The 19,925-nt window shown below is 40.2% G+C and overlaps 1 protein-coding gene across 5 annotated transcripts in view; it reads left to right on the plus strand.

Annotated features, from left to right (window-relative positions):
• Positions 1-9,456: 9,456 nt before the first annotated feature.
• Positions 9,457-19,925, plus strand: part of MYOM1 (myomesin 1) — a 67,510-nt gene continuing 57,041 nt past the window's right edge. For 4 of the 5 annotated variants that reach the window (XR_014550111.1, XR_014550112.1, XR_014550113.1 and 1 more), the window contains exons 1-2: positions 9,646-9,987; positions 12,567-12,975. Coding sequence is in view for 2 of the 5 variants with exons in the window: in XM_083622468.1 (XP_083478594.1) it covers positions 12,605-12,975 (371 nt within the window). In the remaining 3 variants the exon portion in view is untranslated. Of the gene's footprint in view, positions 9,988-12,566; positions 12,976-19,925 lie in introns of all 5 variants that reach the window. The other variant, XM_083622469.1, reaches the window with a different exon arrangement.

Raw genomic sequence — 19,925 nt, forward strand, 5'->3', positions numbered from 1 at the left:
GCCACAAGGGGAGGGGCGAGGTCGAGAGTGCGCGCGAGCGAGATGGAGAGAATAGGCTGATGCCCTTGTAAGGAAATCGAGGAGCCTTTCCTGTTTGTCACTAACGGGCACGGCGCTGGTGACGACACAGGGTTCGCGCGGGTCAAGGTGACGTGTCTGCTGGAACGCCCGAAGGGGAGGAGGGTTGCACTGATTGTTATAGGCAGCAGCTGTTGCTGCTTTTGGATGCTTTGCTGTCTGCTGCTGCTGCGTAGGGATTTCTTTCTATTCTGCTCCGGCTCTACAGTTGCAGGAGGTTCCGTTGGTGCATTTCCAAACTCATCTTTGCCGCGTATCAGAATGCCAAAAGCTATTATTACAGGTGCCTCGTGGAGACACTGCAGCCGTGAACCCCACAATTGGCTTTCACTGAAACCTACAGAAATGCCGTGCTATTTTCTACCTTAAAGATAGAAACAACAAACATCTTATGAATTCACTGGGGCTGGAATATAATCCTGGGAAAACACCCAAACTGCCTAATAATGCTTCAACTGATAATTGCTGTTTCACAACTAAAAACTGCTTGCAAAGGTTTTTTTTTAGGTTTTTTTTTTTAAAAGGTCATGCAATCATTGCCCAGTCGTTATTTGTTTGTTGAATGGGATCCAGACCTTTCTCTCTTTCTCATTTAAGACCTGGAGGTCCCAACACCCAAACCACAGTGTTTTGTTGCAGGAAAATGTGAACTTAACCATTGCCTATTAAGAATATTTAAATTAATTTTACTTGTTTCTAGTGCAGGTTCCTCCTGGAAAGCTGAACATGTCCAGGTTTTACATAAACGGAAGTATGCTATAGAGACAGGTCGGACTTGTAATAAAACGTTGCCAAGCTGTACCATTCTCCAGAATGCTCCTCCACTCTCTGATTTTCTGTTCATCCCCTCAGACTCTGTGTTCTGTGGTCACTGAACATGCTCAGTCCTTATTATGCAGGGGTTGTTTTTTTGGAGGTTTTCTCCCTTAGGTTTTTTTGGGGGTTTTCTCCCTTAGGTTCCCTTCCTTGTCAGCACTTACCAAGCTGAGTTAATTTTGTAGAGGATATGATAAAGATTTCAGGAATTTCCAGGCCCTCCACACATAGGTTCTTATGAGCTTTTCCAATTTCCTCCCCCCATTTCCTTCTAGTTTAGGGCAGAGAGCAGCTTTTATTAGGCTATTATTATTATTTATTTTCTTATTTTCTTAGCTTTTTCATTAGGCCACTGTATTCCAGGAAATGTGTATTCCAGCCTTTAATTTTCCTACATGTATTCCTACATTTAATTTTCATTTTTAAAAAATAACTTCCTCCTCTTCTAGATTATACAAACCTAGGAGTACTGGATTAGTCTTTTAGAAATAGCAATTTAACTCCCTCATTTCACTTTCTGCGGTTGTTAGGTTGTTTTTTGCTTACTTTTTACATTTAGTTCATTGGTTTTAAGTGGTGAGTGCAACTCCCTTACCGTATACTTCTGCTATTCCTTAGAATGTGGTGACAGATTATTTCACCACTGCTGGGCTACTGGCAGTAAAAGCAAAGTACTGTATGAAGTTTCTTTTATTGGTTGCTGCTAAAACAACTGCAGAAGAAATTGTACAGTGCCCATCACAGAAATGTTCCTTATTTCAGGAAAGAAAACTCTTATACAGGACAGTTTGTGAGAAGTTCTTCTTTCCTCATGGAAATAATAGGAGTGATATATCACACAGATATTAATATGTGAATCAACTCTTAAATGTTAGCTGTAACCCTTTCAATAGGAATCTGGCACATGGTGCTGAATAAAATTTAAATAAATAATAATTAATAGTGTTTTCTAGCTGATTTTTGCACCTTTTAAATCTGTTTGTTCCCTCAAAGTGACAATTGCCTGCAGGTGCAAAAGGACATCAGAGGAACTCCTTCACAGGAGAGTAGCTCATTTGGCAGCCCGTTGTAGGTGGGGGTGTCAGTGTCAAAGGCGGTCAGCTCATGGGTGCTGAGAATGAGCCCCTTGGAAAACCTCGCCTGGTTTAGCCTGCAGGGAGCAGAGGAGGTAAGTATTTGGCCTGCCAGCCATATCAAGTTACCCACCCCTGTAACCAAAGGGGATGATTTTACCTTGACTCTGCATATATATATGTATATATGTTTGTCTTATGTTTTATGCTATGCAAAAGATTTCTGCAACCTCTGTTGATGTTAGGGTATAACAGTCAAAGGTTGAGGCCTTGTGCTGCTGCTGCATTGCAGGCCTCCTTGAAGTTGCTGTTTGGTGACAGGTTCTTAAAGGGAAGAGAGAGATAATTTATTATAGACATGGATCAGGTACATTGATTTTGATTTGTGTGCAGAACAACAGACTCTGGTTGGCTGAAGTCAGTGAAGAAACGGCAGTTAGCAGTTAGTAGAGAGAAATACTGTCAGTTGATGAGGGAGGTGGAAGGCAAAGACCAGAGAAAGTTGAGGTGAAAGCTGAGGCTTGAATGTTAACTGTTTTTCCTCAGTGTGACAACTATACTGGTGAAAATAAGAAGAAGGGATTTGGTGGCATAGCTGTCAACTTTCAAATTTGAACCAAATATTGTGGTTGGTGTAAGTCCCCAGTATCTAAATACAGAGAAACATATAAGGATTCTGCAAGATGGTTTTTTCTTTTCTTTATTTTTTCCTGATGGGGATACACTTGCAATCTAGGTCAGACACGACTTCTGGCCTCAGCCCATGCTTGGATGAACAGTTCATGGGAACTGTAGTTTGCCCCTCACAGACCTGCAATTTTCAGCACCCTTAACAAACTTCCAGGGTTCTTTGGGGGAGAAAATGTGCTTTGAATATATTTTAAAGACCTAAGTTGCAAATAGGCTTCAAACCAACCAGTACAGTGGTACCTCGGGTTAAGTACTTAATTTGTTCCGGAGGTCCGTTCTTAACCTGAAGCTGTTCTTAACCTGAAGACCACTTTAGCTAATGGGGGCCTCCTGCTGCCGCCATGCCGCCGGAGCACGATTTCTGTTCTTTTTTTTTTTTGTAATATTTTTTATTATTACAAATTATTATTTATTATATTAACACAAACAAAACATACAAAAACAAACCACACACGTTAACAGAACAAAAAACAAGTACCATTTCATGTCCTAATTTCTTAGACCTTACTTCCTCGACTTCCTCTTGCTTCCCGTTTCTGTATTCCAAGTTCTTACAATTATTCAGCGAATCTTCCCTTATTTTATTATAGATTTATGTTAATCGTCCTTATTCTCTCTGTCTTAACCATTACTAATAGTAACCATTTATTTTAAGCCCAACATCATTCTAACTGTCATTAATTTTATAGTATTTCTTTAAGTAATCCTTAAACTTCTTCCACTCCCCTTCCGCCGCTTCTCTTCCCTGGTCTCGGATTCTGCTCGTCATTTCTGCCAAACCCATGTAGTCCATCACCTTCATCTGCCATTCTTCCAGTGTGGGTAGATCCTGTGTCTTCCAGTACTTTGCAATAAGTATTCTAGCTGCTGTTGTAGCATACATAAAAAAAGTTATATCCGTCTTTAACACCCCCTGGCCGACGATACCCAAGAGAAAGGCCTCTGGTTTCTTTGGGAACGTATATTTAAATACCTTTTTAAGTTCATTATAGATCATTTCCCAGAATGCCTTAATCTTCGGGCACGTCCACCAGAGGTGAAAGAATGTACCTTCCTTTTCTTTACATTTCCAACATTTATTATCAGGCAAATGGTAGATCTTTGCAAGCTTGACTGGGGTTATGTACCACCTATAAATCATTTTCATTATGTTTTCTCTTAAGGCGTTACACGCCGTAAACTTCAACCCGGTGGTCCACAACTTTTCCCAATCAGCGAACATAATGTTATGACCGATGTCCTGAGCCCATTTAATCATACTTGATTTTACCGTTTCATCTTGTGTATTCCATTTCAGCAGCAGGTCATACATTTTTGACAAATTCTTAGTACTAGATTCTAACAGTTCAGTCTCTAATTTTGATTTTTCCACCTGGAAGCCTATTTTACTATCTAATTTAAACACTTCATTTATTTGATGATAATGTAACCAGTCTCTCACCTTCCCTTTTATTTTTTCAAAACTCTGCAATCTCAATTTGTCCCCTTCTTTTTCCAAAATTTCCCAATATCTTGGCCATTTCGACTCCATATTTAGCTTTTTGACTGCCTTGGCTTCCATTGGTGATAGCCATCTTGGAGTCTTATTTTCCAGCAGGTCCTTATATCTAACCCAGACCACGATTTCTGTTCTTATCCTGAAGCAAACTTCTTAACCTGAAGCACTATTTCTGGGTTAGCGGAGTCTGTAACCTGAAGCGTATGTAACCTGAAGCATATGTAACCCGAGGCACCACTGTACTCTTGAGGAACAAATTTATATTGTGTACCCCATTCTGCCAGCAGGTGGCAGATAAGGCACTAATAGAGACAAGGTCAGGAACTTTACTTGTATAGCCTTGCATTAATAATCACAATAAGAAATGGGAAAGATAAATATGGCTTTCCATTAATTTCCCATATATCCATACCACCCTGAATGCCTTGGAGAAAGAGTATGGTACAAGCATAATAATGCACACATAATTTTGATATATTTATAGCCATGCTAATAATGGCAGTATTATTAAAATAGACAATACATTTCATTTGAAGACAAAATGAATTCTGATACGCATACACATTGCAGCTAAAATGTTTCCGGGAAGAGAAATTTCATGTCATTATGTACAATCCATGATTCCATGAAGATGAAATCTTAGCATTTCAAACAAAGAACAGCACAAATGTTGAAAAGCCTTTATCTGCTTTTTGTGGCTAACCATGGTACTTCCAAATAGCAGTGATATTCCCATATATAAAATTCTCCCATCAGAGACAGGTTTTGATTGAAAACCACAAATGAAGGATCATGAGATGGAGATATTTCGCTGGTGATACTCCAGCTGAAATAGCAATTCCCCAAGGTGTCTGCAAAGGTTGGAATGAACTGGAGCAAGCCATACTGTTGTACTCTGCACCATGGGTCTTTGAAGAGCCTGCAAGAGAAAAATAAAGGCACAAGGCCTCCCAGAATAAGCAAGTAACAGGAGAAAGGTTGTGTACTGAAAGTATATAGCATTTCAGTACAATGGTATCTTTGGTTATGAACTTAATTCCTTCCGGAGGTCTGTTCTTAACCTGAAACTGTTCTTAACCTGAGGTACCACTTTAGCTAATGGGGCCTCCCACTGTTGCCGTGCCACCGGCACACAATTTCTGTTCTCATCCTGAGGTAAAGTTCTTAACCTGAGGTACTGCTTCTGGGTTAGCGGAGTCTGTAACCCAAGATGTTTGTAACCTGAGGTACCACTGTATATGAATGACTTTAGAGTACAGGGAATTTTCTTACACAAAATTGACCTTGGTCCTGAAAGGATCTATGACAGGGTTGTTCCTCACTAAATAACTGAGGCAGCCAGCTATGTCATCATATGTCCAGTAGCTAGGAATAAGTAGACTTTCTGTAAAGCCAGCAGTTCTTTTCCAAAACAGTCATAGGTCAAGGGATAACTTTTTATGGGGGTAAACACCCATTTTCACTGAGTTGACTGAATGAGGCACTCTAATTCAACATGCCAATTCTAGGAGTTCCATTACTCAGGCATCAATGCACTCCACAGTGTGATTTCCAAGGTAATAAAATAAGTTACTTAGTAAGGCAAGGCCTGTCCTCTCCAGATAGGGATGCAGTTGACATTAGACTGAGTAGGTAAAAAGCACTCCTGATTACTGTTACCGCTTGAGCTGCCCCAATTAGTGCCAACTTCAGTAGAACTCCCAATCTGCATAGTAGGTCTTCCAGGAGGAGTGTAATTCTGTCTTAAGACCTGTTGCAAGCTTCCATCCAGAATAGTCTGTTTTCCCCAGCCAGTTTCTTCCCCCAATCTTGTCCGAATTAAGCCTCTGTTTGTTCACCTTCATCCACCCAAAACTTCCTTCAGAGGTTCAAGAATTCCACAACCTCTCTGGGAAGAAAAACTGCAGATGGCAAGTGCTATGTTAAGATAAGTATTTTCCCCCTTACATAGGAGGGACTACCTCTTCTCAGTTGGTCCCTACTATGACATACGTATTCATCATATAAAAACAACAAATGTCTGCTCTTCAAAACTTTTTTTTAACTGCCATGCAAATTTAATAGTTTGGTCTGTTACTTAATTGACTAAAATTATATGACAAATGTTTCTAATAATGTGGCATCCCTTCAAAAAATGTAATATAAAACTTTTTGGGTCCTCCCTAGGTATTTGAAATTGAGAAAATCACTATTCATCATGCCATTAATATAAGATTTCTATAGAAGAGGAAGCAGGGCCAAAGGAATGCATGGTTTCTATCTTAAATATTCAGTTATGGCTTACAATAGACATCAAAGCATTTGCTGCAAGGAAATGTTAACTAAACTGCAGTCAGCTGTTCATCCATTGAAATAGAAATAAGAAAGGGAGGGGTCTTACTCTTAGCAATGTACCATAAAGATAGTGTACTATTTTGGTGCAGTCTGGAGATAAGTGCATACCTTCTATTCTTGAACTGAGATTCCTGGATTCACAGACACCAATTTTCCCTAGCAATATCATATCCATTTTCAAAACCATTCATCAACAGGATCCATTTTCTTTTCTGATCCTTATATTGCTCACAAAACACCCAGAGAATATTTATTCAAGGGCACCTTTTGAGTAGAAGTCAATGTGCTTGGACTGCTAAATCATTAAAAGACAGCTAAGATTACATAGCTACTAACTGTACTTGTCTCACTAGCCCTTTCGTCTTCATAGTAAATTTATTATTTCAGACAGATAAACAGTGTGTACTGCTGCTAACTCTCCATTTGGAGATGGAATATAAATGCATATAAAGAATCTTCACAGATATGAAAATTGATCACTTTGGTTCTCTGATAACAGAAACAAAAATGTCACACCAGTTGCAGTACAAATGAAACTACAGTGGTACCTCGGGTTAAGTACTTAATTCGTTCTGGAGGACCGTTCTTAACCTGAAACTGTTCTTAACCTGAAGCACCACTTTAGCTAATAGGGCCTGCTGCTGCTGCGCCGCTGCCGCACGATTTCTGTTCTCATCCTGAAGCAAAGTTCTTAACCTGAGGTAATATTTCTGGGTTAGCGGAGTCTGTAACCTGAAGCGTATGTAACCTGAAGCATATGTAACCTGAAGCGTATGTAACCCGAGGTACCACTGTAAAGTTGTTCAGTAAAATGATCACCATGTCTAAAGGGAATTTAGGTTTGGATTACACATGCTGCTTCTAGTTTTGAGGGGTTATGCACAAATTCCCACCTTTATTTTAGCTTCCTAGACACTGTGGAATTTCAGAGTTGCTTAAACATTGCATGACCATCCTCCTTTTGACAGGATTTTAAACCAACTGCTGGAATAAAGTTGAAATCAACCAATTGTGGTCAACTCATCCATTCTTGATGATGATGTAAATGTTTCAGGTTATCTAAGTGAGGATAGGATAGAACTTGGCAACGAACATACTGAAAGAAGTGGCAGCTGCTTTAAGAGATCAAAAGGTTGCACGTGAGACAGTGTATTTATGTGAAAATGTTTGACGCCTCCAAACCAGGGAGATGAGGACTGGAATGCTTAGTGCTAAAAGAGACTGAACCAAAACTTCATGGAAGACTTATATAGACCTGGCACTAGTGGCAGTTTGATAACAAATAAGTGAGATTTAGAGGGAAGAGACCACATCCAGCTTACCATTGTACATGGATCTTACATTCCAAGTTCCTGTGCAATTTTTTTTTCTTTACAGCATTGGACTTTCCTTTGCTGTAAAGAAAAAAAAAATACTTTGGCCACCTCATGAGAGGAGAAGACTCCCTGGAAAAGACCCTGATGTTGGGAAAGATTGAGGGCACAAGGAGAAGGGGACGACAGAGGACGAGATGGTTGGATAGTGTTCTCGAAGCTACCAACATGAGGTTGACCAAACTGTGGGAGGCAGTGGAAGACAGGAGTGCCTGGCGTGCTCTGGTCCATGGGGTCACGAAGAGTCGGACACAACTAAACAACAACAGAGGATAGCTCTGCTTTCATAGCACCTGACTTGGACCTCTCTCCTTGCTCTCCACTGCTACCTTCTCTCTCCCAGCTGCTTTCCTTGTTCAAGCCTGAATGGGGGGTCTTGATTGCTTGCACGTAGGGAGAAGGTGATAATCATTTGGCAGAAGTCATGGTAGATAAAGACACAACAAAGCCATCACCTACTCCCACCACCATGCCAATTCCTGAACTTGAAAGGGCTCCTCAGCCCCACTGACTCCCCAACTTATATCATTATCTGACCCCTGCCCCGCCACAGGTACCCACAGATTCAAAAAGGTTTAGTTTTGCAGCAGCAAGGCAGGAAGGAAAAACTGATCTAATTTGTGCACAGAGTAATTTAGGAGAACAAAGAATATATTTCCCCCTAAATGAGTATTCCACACAAACCAGATCAGTTTTTCTAAATGAAAAAAAAAGTTATCTGTCCATATGTTGACAATGCCACCTGAAGAAACTAGCATAAAAGAGTGGAATGGGGCAACCAACTGTAACTGATGAGACAATTAACAAGCAAACTCAGCAGGAATCTAAATAGCAATGGGAATGGCTGCCAATATGGATATACAGGGCTGATTCGTTCTAAATACAACAGCAAATACACTCCTGTGTGGATTGGTGAGGGGAAGTTCAAAGCAATAAACATGGATTCAGACCTAATTCAAATATGGACAAAACCTGTCTCATTTCCCAAACCTGCCAGGTTAAGCGTGGTATCCACTCCTTTCATGCAGTCTTCAACCAAATCAGTATCTTCAACCTTTTGCTCATTAAAAGGACAATGTGAGAGAAGATACACATTCTGTTTTCAACCAGCAGGTATTCTTTTAGGAAATGAAAAACCATATTCAAATATCTAAATATCCATGCTGTCACATGGAGGTTGGAGCAAGCTTGGTTTCTCCTGCTCCAGAGGCTAGAACCCGAACCAATGGGTTCAAATTACAAGAAAGGAGATCCTGACTAAACATCAGGAAGAACTTTCTGACAGTAAGAGCTGTTTGGCAGTGGAACAGACTCCCATGAGAGGTGGTAGACTTTCCTTTCTTGAAGGTTTTTAAGCAGAGGTTGATGGCCCTCTGTCAAGGACGCTTTGGTTGAAATTCCTGTATTGCAAGGGGTTGGACTTTCCAACTCTACAATTCTATGATTCTATCAGATTATAAAAACTGACAACTTGTTAAGAAATCATAGAATTACACCCCCCCCCATGAAACCCACAGTTCAGCTTTCCTAATTACCTTCACACTTACAAATTACCTTGGCTAAATTCAGTTCACAGCAGATATATCAACACTTGTGTTAATAGCATCCTGTGATGGAACTGGGCACAAGAACATTCAGGAGTCCTTATTAATGTCACACTACTGTAACTCTGGCTTCTGTCAGTACAGTGGCAACTTATTTTTAAATTAGGTTTATGGAGCAACAGATTTTCCTTCATTACTTAAACCAATGAATGTCAGTTGCACAACCATGTTGACATCATTTAGGAGCTGGCAGAAGCCTTTAGGACTCAATTTCGTTAGGTTTGAGAGAGGGAAGACTTGTAGCTTGAAGCTGCTGTCATATATTTGCGGAGGGATAGCACTCTGTCTCTCTCCCCCTCTTTGCTGCTGCTATATTTAACAGCCTTTCCAGCCATAAAAGGTTGGGAGTGTTGCTTTCACATTCCACTGACTACAGTCATTATTTTTGTTCTGGACCTGAGGGTCCCTCAACCCTGGTCCTGTCAGCCACTCTGCTGGATCAAACTTTTGCTGGATTTCTCTCTTCTTCTCATTCATCCTTGTACAAGACTGAAATTCTATCATTCTTAATTGGACTACTGGTAAGTATGCAATGTCTAGAGACATTATTTGTCAAACAAATGTATTCTGTATGTTATAAATGTGGACCAGTATTATCTATTTTCTTCTATTATGGATTCAACAGCAGATTGGAGAAATCTTAAGAGTGAACCTTCAAGAAAAAACAAAGTAATGCAAAATATTTAGCAGCTCACCTATTGTAACGTACCGCTAAAGTACTTTTCAAATGAAACATGAGTTAATGGTGCCACTAGAAAGTTTAGTTGTGTAACAGTTCTCTTCTAAAATGCTTTCTGCTTGTGTGTGATAGTTACTTCAGAATGTCTTCAGATGAAAACAGTTCAAGTGATTAGATTCTCTATGTGTTTCAAGATTCCCATAGTATTTTTAAAATATAACAGCCCTTGCTAGAGGGGAATACCAACACAATGCACCAACCTATGTGCAATGTATTCATTATAATGTTCAAATGGGATCAAATGCAAACAGCTGTGTGGCACAAATATGTGTGGCCACTTTCTACACATGCTTTAATGAACATACATAGGCCAGTGAGAAGTCTGCCATCATGATGCTGCTCCTGTTAATGTACATTTATTTAGCCCTACAGTAACATATAAAAAGTTAATCATAGTAGTTAAATTATTGACAAATTAGGTATTTTTACTGCACATGCCTCTGTAAATGTGTGCACACAGAATTACCACACACACTGAATCTAGCACTTCCAAAGCCTAAGATAAAACTAATGGCTATTCACAAAATGAATAATAATTTTCAAACTGAAGATTGAAGAAGCCTTGTCATTTAATCACTGAGCCGCTAACAGCAGGTGCTCGGGAAAATGCAGCAGAAGAGGCTTAAGGCTGTGTGTGTGTACTGATGGTGGGCGTCAACAAGTGGATCTTGAACAAAGTCATAATTATGTTGGTAGATCTTCACTGTTGGAAACCTTGTGTTGAACCATGGGCCCTTCATACAGCCTGTTAATTATACTAAGATAAGACAGACTGCAGTTATGCAAACAATGCATATATAAATAGTGAAGGAAACAGACACACATACAGTGCAGAACATGAAATAATAAGCACTTGTATGAGCTACATTATACATACTGGAATTATAATTTGGATTCACACATTTAATTGTGAATGCTAAGGTTCAGAATAACTGGTTTGCAAATGGATGTATTTGGAGTATTGACTCTACTCTTCAGTTTTGCATCTTGGGTCTCTCCAAATGTAACTGTGTGAGATGGTCACAAGAAGATGATTTTTGAATGCAGAATCTGGAACGTAATGTTGAAATCACAATATGAAAATGTGATTTGAAAGTTAGATTTTTTAAAAAACAGAAAAGAAATAGAAAAGAAAAATACACAAAATTTATTTTAATTCTAGAAGAGTTAGACAAAAGATTCCTGTACCAAAGTGCTACAAGAGTAACCAGATGCTCTTAAAGAGCATTTTGTGTTTCTCCTAGGAATTGCCACATGGGATGAAACTAATGTTTTGCTTTTTTTCTACAAGTGTCTCAAATTTTCATAGAAAGTTATAAAACTCAAATCTACAACTGTGTGGACGTAAATGTTCTTCTTAACTTCAGATGAATAATGTTCTTATATAAGTGGAATGTTAAAATGGATTTTGTGTGCACTTTTTGACTTACGTCCTTGTGAAAGTTTCTTATTCATACACTTAAATACAGTGGTACCTCAGGTTAAGTACTTAATTCGTTCTGGAGGTCTGTACTTAACCTGAAACTGTTCTTAACCTGAAGCACCACTTTAGCTTATGGGGCCTCCTGCTGCCGCTGCGCCGCCGGAGCACGATTTCTGTTCTCATCCTGAATCAAAGTGCTTAACCTGAAGCACTATTTCTGGGTTAGTGGAGCCTGTAACCTGAAGAGTATGTAACCTGAAGCGTATGTAACCTGAGGTACTACTGTACTCATACATGCTGTAACTACTATTTATCATATTTTGCTTGCAGGTAGATGAGCCCAGTGAAACATAACCATGACACAGTGTGGTATTCAACTAAGTTTTAATTACAATTGTTACATTGAACTAAATGGACCATACTTAGTCAAGTTGTTTAATTTCAAGGGTCTACTCTGAGTAAGACATAAGTTGAATACCACCCACAATCTTCCCTTCAGTATTTATCTGAATCTATCTTTGTTGGATTAATTATGATCTCTGAAAAATTATTGAGCATGTCATACATATATACATACATACATACATAGGTAAACAGCGTTTCCACGTGCTCTGGCTTCCGTCACGGTGTTTTGTTATGCCAGAAGCGGTTTAGTCATGCTGGCCACATGACCTGGAAAGCTGTCTGTGGACAAACGCCAACTCCCTCGGCCTGAAGCAAGATGTGTGCCACACCCCATAGTCACCTTTGACTGGACCTAACCATCCAGGGGTCCTTTACCTCTACCTTTACATACATACATGATTTTATTTGTATACTGACTTTCCATAGTTAAAACCATGTTCAAGGCAGCTTATGACATTAAAAAAAACCCACCATAATGGCATAGTCATGCATGCTAGTATTTAACTTGTGGTTTGTTGTTGTTGTTTTTACAGAACATCAAAAGTGTGGGCTGAGCTAAGAGAAATCCAGGATGTCTTTACCATTCTACCAGAGGCATCATCAACATTTTGATCGTGCATATCGCCACAAGGAGCTGGAGTCCACTCTAAGTCAGTACCAAAGGGAGGAGAAGCGCAAATCTGCCATCTACACTCATGGATCTACTGCCTATAGTAAGGAAGCTGCATTGGCCTACCACCATGGCCAGCAGTCTGCAGCATCTAGCCATGAATTGGCAGAATCCTATGCCCATGAATCAGCAGCTCACAGTAAAAGATCTTCAGCCCTCAGTCTAGGATCTGAATTGATAAGTAAGAAAGCTGAAGCCTACCATCATGGATCTGAGTTGGTCAATAAGAAAGCTGAAGCCTACCGCCTTGGATATGAAACCTACAGTCGAGGGTAGGGTAAAACACAAAATTTTGCTCAGTTGCAAGGAAATGTTTACTCCTTTTTCATTCAGTTCAGTGACAAACACTCTATTGGCTTCAGTTGGAGCAGGAGCAGGTTCTGTGATGTATCATCATATGTACAGTCATACTTCATGTTACGTCTGCTTCATGTTACGTTCTTTCAGGTCACGTCCTGCGGCGACCCGGAAGTACCGGAAAGGGTTACTTCCGGGTTTCGCCACTTGCGCATGCGCAGAAGCGCAAAATGACGTCATGCACATACGCAGAAGCGGCGAATCGCAACCCGTGCAAGCGCAGACGCTCCGCTGTGGGTTGCGCTCTTTTTATGTTGCGAACAGGCCTCCGGAACGGATCCTGTTCGCAACCAGAGGTACCACTGTATTTCTTTGCTGAAATAATTTGCTATTCTTAGACGTAATTTTTTACACTTTACAGTCTTCCCACAAAAGTATGGTTATTGTCTCTTCTATGGGTCTTCTGAGGGCCAGCCTAGATATTACACAGGCAAAGACATGCAGCAGTTTGCTGCATGGATTTTGAAGAAGGCTTGGAAGCTTGGAAAGAGCTGCTTAACCCTTTCCCCTTCAGCCATCACCCTTCCGCCCAGCTTTTCAATGCAGGATGAAAATGTATGTATTTCCACCCCCATGGATGAAATGGGGCGTTGGTTTTGATTGGAATAATGGGTGGAGGGAAATGGTTTCATTAGCTCCTCCTCTCACAGTTCCTCAGCTCAGGTTGTCCTCACATGAGGGAGTTACTTTTATTTATTTTTTAATTTATTTTATTTCATAAAATTTATACACTGGTTGATTGTAAAAAGCACAAAAAAGAAAACTTCAAAGTGGTTTACAAATTTATATGTGATTTGCTGTTTCCATGCGTGCATTTGTACACCTTCATCCACACATGAACATTTTCAGTTTTATGCCTCTGAAATCTATCTCATTGTTTCTCTGTCCACATTGGTAGGTGGTGCTTGGTAGTATGTATTCATGCTGTGTGGTGTTGTCTCCTCCCCTCAGTTAGCACTTCCCTTTCTGGAAACCTGAGGTCCATTGTCGGAATGCGCACATGTATTTGTTTATCTGCACACATGCACTTTTAAAGCATTTTATTAACCCACAAGTTTTTCAATATACCAGATTGCCAAGCTGAATTCTTTCCTTTGGGCTGATGGAAACAAAATGGAAGTAGGGTGTGTGATAATAGGTAGAACCCAGCATGTGAACACACATGTAAAATAACCTGTCCACACAATGCACCCACAGTTGGGTAACATGCAATTATATATGGTGTTTTATTCCCTTAGCAGATTATCTGCAGATCAGGACAATCCAAATTTAATTTCTTTTCTGGGGTGGGAATGCAGGCTGCCACTTGGATGAGAGTACAGTATTGTGTGGATGCCAAAAAATATAGACACAGAAGCAGCTTCAAATCTACATTAAACTTCAGTGTGAATGAGCCCTCAAACACACAGTCTTCCATTAACTTTTCATAAGAAATAGAAAACACTGGAAGAATGTTACGTACATCTGCCTGCCCATAAGAGGGTTAAGAGCATGGTTTTCTCTATAATATAGTAGGAAAATTGAAACAGAGATGTTTGCTAGTTGTCTTAAATAAACATGCATGTAAAATAAATATACACCAGCCTTAATTGATAGCAGAATAGCCAAAGATAGTAATTTAAGTATCTGAGGATGGGCAAGGACCAATCATGATGCCATCAACGCTGCCTGTATTCTGTATTCTGATCACTGGAAGAAGTTGGCACTGAAACTGTAAATCCAATACCGTTGTGAAATCCCATTAAAATGTCCTCTTTCTCAGCAGGTTTTAAAAATTATCTTGCCAGAAGTAATTATCTAATTGTTTGTGATTGGGATTTAGGCTGGTATGTGCTTACTTGGACTGAAGTGCTCAGTATGTGACCTTTATAACTGAATTGCTGGTGTTGATGAAAGTATGATTCCATTCATTATTTAACTGTTGTTTCAGCTTTGGCAAAGAGTTTTAAGTACAATAGTGAACAATCAAGGTTGAACTCGATTCCTGCAAAAATAATTGCTCTTAAGTGATTATATTTACAGGATTATTTACTGCAAAAATGTCTTCTTCAAGTCAAGATTCTTACATTTTATTTTTGCTCTTTCCTACCATTCTATAGTATAGGTTGCCAAGCCTTTTTGGACCAGTGGGCACATTTTGAATTTTGAGGGAACGCTGGAGGCTCCAGTCACAAAACAACTGCTATGGGGGATGGGTGGCCTAACACAAAATGCCAGCCTTAGGAAGTATGGCATAACAGAATTAAAGAGATAGCCCACCCTGAAAACCTTGTGCTTACCATGGGAAGTCTGATATATCCTGCTCTTCCGGATTGTGATGATCAAACAATATTGATTTCGCACATGCACACGGTGGTTTTGGCTCTTATGGTGATTTACTCATCAAAGTCTATAGCCATACACCAAAGCATTTTGTGTCTAGGCCAAAGGGAATTCCAGCAGCCCAGAAGTATAAATAAAGATGTTCCCTTTTACATGCCATGAACTATGTCATTAGTCATCAGTTTAGGTATGGAGAAGAATATTTGGTCATTTGATTCCTAAGTAGAAGATCCTTAAAGCTTAGAGCCAGCTGCTGAAAAATAGGGTCTTAGTAATCACAGCATCCTTTTCTGAGTGTTCACAGACTGATAGTTTAATTATCAGTTCTAGGGCCTTTCCTGGTACAGTGGTACCTTGGGTTAAGAACTTAATTCGTTCTGGAGGTCCATTCTTAACCTGAAACTGTTCTTAACCTGAGGTACCACTTTAGCTAACGGGGTCTCCCGTTGCCACCGAGCCACCGCAGCACGATTTCTTGAAGCAAAGTTCTTAACCCGAGGTACTATTTCTGGGTTAGTGGAGTCTATAACCTGAAGCATCTGTAACCTGAAGCGTCTGTAACCCAAGGTACCACTCTATCGCTGTCAAGCTTTCTTATGTTTTGCTCAGTGCCTACAAGCCATCAAGTGGTTTAGGACATAATCTGAACTGTGTGTTTATTTTTGTTTATAGTAAAAAATATATATCTTTTTTTCTTTATATATTAGTCCAAAGCAGCTATATACCTTGCGTTTCAATGTTTGATTCATGCTTATTCAGCAAGCTTCTCTAATGTGCTAAATATCTTGCACAGATCTTTATGTGCCCTAAACCTGTTCATGGCTTATGGCCAACATTTGGAAGGCTCTCAACTTGACCCTACAGTCGAGGACACCTTAATGTCAGATAATCTTACCCAATCCAGTGCATGGAATAAAGCTAGGCTACTTCATTCATTTGTCATGTGGCAGACAAAGCAAAGTTGTGGAAGAAGGGACAGGAGAAAAACCTCATTCATTCAATAAAATTATCAGTCTTTTGAAGGGTTCTTATTCATCTTTTCTACTAAATCAGATCTGTCTAAATATGTTTGTCACTTAGGAGATAGAATATGAAATAGCTGAGTCTCCAACCTTAGACTAGTAGGGCAATCTCTAGGGGGATCCTGTTACTCTTCTTGATCTGGCAACACAGCACATGCTTCGCCTTTCTGAAAGGAATTTTTGCATTTATTATTATTTAGAAGGAAAGCCTGTTTCACAGAGTAACATACTATGTTAGATCTGAAGAAGCAGGAATCAAACTCTGCTTGTCAAAGGTATTGCGTCTTCCAGGCTTTTTCATTGCTTACCATAAGCAGTCTGTCTGCAGCAAATGTCTTAAAAATCCTGAAACTGTACATCAATTTGTAATATGAACATACCCAGGGTTCCCCCCTTCTTTATGTAGGCAAGACCTAAGCAGTTTTTCAAAAGTTGCTAATTGGCTTTAGCATTCTAATTCTAAAATCTCTCAATGCCTTAGCATTCAGCTAAATTTAACCATAGGTCATCATAATTTGTAGTGACATAAGAGCATCCAAATCAATAACATCTAGGGGACCATAGTACAATTTGTCTTCTCAGCCCTGATGAGACATGAAAACAGTTCACATTGTCAGGTGACATTCTAAACCAATGGCTCTGAATGTCAGTCTCAGATGTTCCTACCTATGGTAATTAAATTTATGAAGCAATATAGGGCTGCTTCAGGCATTTCGCATATGACTCAAAATCCTTTGTGAATTATTCTAGCAATCCTCAAATAAATATAAGAAAAGAATGATCATAGGTGTTGTTTGGCCGCAATAGCCATGACTGTTGGGTACTTCTCATTTAGAAATATAGTGTTTGCTGCCACTCAGTAACTTATGCACAGGACTCAAGCACTATGTGCATACTCAGCAGTGACTAGGATCACTGGTGTGAATAGCCAAGTAATGTATGAATTGGGCAGGACCAGAGTTGAAAATCAAGTTTTTTTCCCAATGAATACATATCATCCTGTTGTAAGTCGATCTTACATACAGATGTTAGAGTAAGCTGTTATTTTTGATGCTATATAGAAACAACACCATTGCTCTTGCAAACAAGTTATAGGCCTTTGGCCTTCCTCCTTGTCCCCTGAAATGCTTCCTAAAACCATTTATTTATTTAAGATCATTTATATCCTGCCATTCCGCTAAAAGATATATGATGGGATTGAGAGTAGCTTAAACTGATACAGATTTACTCAGAAGTAAGTCCCATTGAGCTCAGTGCAGGGGCGGAGGAAGGGATGTGTGGTGGGGGTGGACCACCCCGGGTGTCTTCGCTGGGGGGGGGGTTGACATTTGGTGCACTGCCTTCACGCGACTCCCAAGCCTACCCTGAGCCGTCGGGGAAAGGGGAGGAGCTGCACCGCCTTGCTGGCGGCATTCCCCCCTTCCCCCTTGGTTTTGACAGCTGGGGGAGGCTTGGGAGTTGTGGGTAGGCAGCACCCTGAATGTCCACCATGGGCATCTCACTCTGCCCCTGGCTGCAGGGCGCGCATGCGGCTCCGTGCACCCAAACAGCTATCCCGTGCCTGGGAGGACACCCTCCGCCCCCTCAGCTGTGCGCTCCACCCCCCTCAGGAGCGCACCCGCCCTGGGCAGCGTGGGCATATGCTCCACCACTGGCTCAATGGTGTACAGTCCCAGGTAAATGTTTATAGGATTGCCACCTGAGGTATCAGCAGACTAACTATAAAAGTTTCTAAAATCAGTTTTCTCATAGTCCCTTATGTGCAGGCTTACTAGAGGTCCATAGACAGAGAAGCTTCTAGATTCTCCAGAGTAGATCCTAAAATATTGCCCTTCAGTGAAGGATGTTGCAACCAGAGCTTCTTACCTGGTATGTGGAACTGAATCTCCCCAGAGTAGAACCTATCGCACTTTCTTTGCTCTCTGGTTTCAGGGACAACAGCTTCATGACCTTTCAGTAACTGTTGGCCAAATTGTGTGTGTGTGTGTGTGGCCAAACATCATCTGCATTTCACTCCAACATTTCTACGATGAATATAGGGAGGTCCCATTCCTTAATGATAATTTTACTGTTTATACCCCACACATCTTACCGAGTTGCCCCAGTTACTCTGGGCTGCTTCCAACATATATAAAAACATTAAAAAAAACTTCCCTATACAGGATGGCCTTCAGACAGCTCGGGGGTCAGCTAACTCCATACCCTCCAACATTTCTCCAATGAAAATAGGGGCATCCTAAGGAAAAGTGGGACATTCCAGGATCAAATCAGAAAACGGGATGGATTCTCTAAATCAGGGACGTCCCTGGGAAATAGGGACACTTGGCGGGTCTGGTAGACTCCCCAAATTCAGGAGCTGGCACAAATAGCTCCATTGCATTGGGTTTCTCCTTTCACTAATATCCACAATCCAGCAAAAATAGTTACAGCATGGCTTTATATTTAATCAGTGCTCACATTTCTGTACTTCTTCTGCAGAAAAAATGCTACTCAGAATATTTATGATGTAAACAGTGTAATCCTTTGAGTATCTACTCAGAACTAAGCCCCATTTTTAGGAACGCTTACTCCCAAATGTGTGCATTGGATTTCAGTCTAGGTATGTAATAAGCATATGCAGAAGTAGCTAGGACTAAATCCAACTGAACAAGTGGTACTTATTTGTAACTAGACATGCATAAACTTAGGCTGCATGTTTCCATTCTCTTTTCTGTTTCCCTCTGGAAAATCTAAGTACAGTGGTACCTCAGGATGCAAATGGGATCCGTTCCAGAGCCCCGTTTGCATCCTGAAGCAAACACGACCCGCGTCTGCGCGGGTCATGTTTTGCCACTTCTGCGCATGTGTGTGACGTCATTTTGACCATTTGCGCATGCGCACATGGCAAACCCCGGAAGTAACGCACTCTGTTACTTCCAGGTCGCCGCAGAGTGCAACCCGAAAAAACTTAACTTGAAGCACATTTATCCTGAGGTATGACTGTAATAAGGTGAAGAAGATGTTCGAATTGAATTTAGACCCATAAAGATCATTCTAGTGATTGCATAACAGTATGAGCAAGTTATATTTTTAAAAAAGTGATATGAAACAATAGTTTTCAAAGTTTAGAAATTTGAGCTTTGACCCTTGGTATTCTTTAAGTTTTTTTTTTTAAAAATGCTGCTTTTGTTATGAGAAGCACAGTGAGGATAGATGAGAAGCAAATTGTAAGTAAGTAAGTAGTTGCACGTTAAGCCCAGTTCATATCATGATTTGCTTGCACAAAGATTACTTGGTGGTTAGACTGTGTCCAACCTTTATTAACCATTTATTATACTTTTATGGGACAGTTATATGACAATAAGCATTCATTCTGCAATTATCTGTATTTACTTGTGGGGTGCTTACCCATCTTCCTGCAAATAATTTGCTTATTGAACACTTTTCCATGCATTTCCCATCACATTAAAAAGTCCATGCTTTTTAAAAAGCAGAATTGTTGCAGTAATGTGACAGAGTGCTTTAATGCACTTTAATTGCAT

The sequence above is a fragment of the Podarcis filfolensis genome, assembly GCF_964270895.1.
Source record: "Podarcis filfolensis genome assembly, chromosome: 7".
Taxonomy (NCBI): domain Eukaryota; kingdom Metazoa; phylum Chordata; class Lepidosauria; order Squamata; family Lacertidae; genus Podarcis; species Podarcis filfolensis.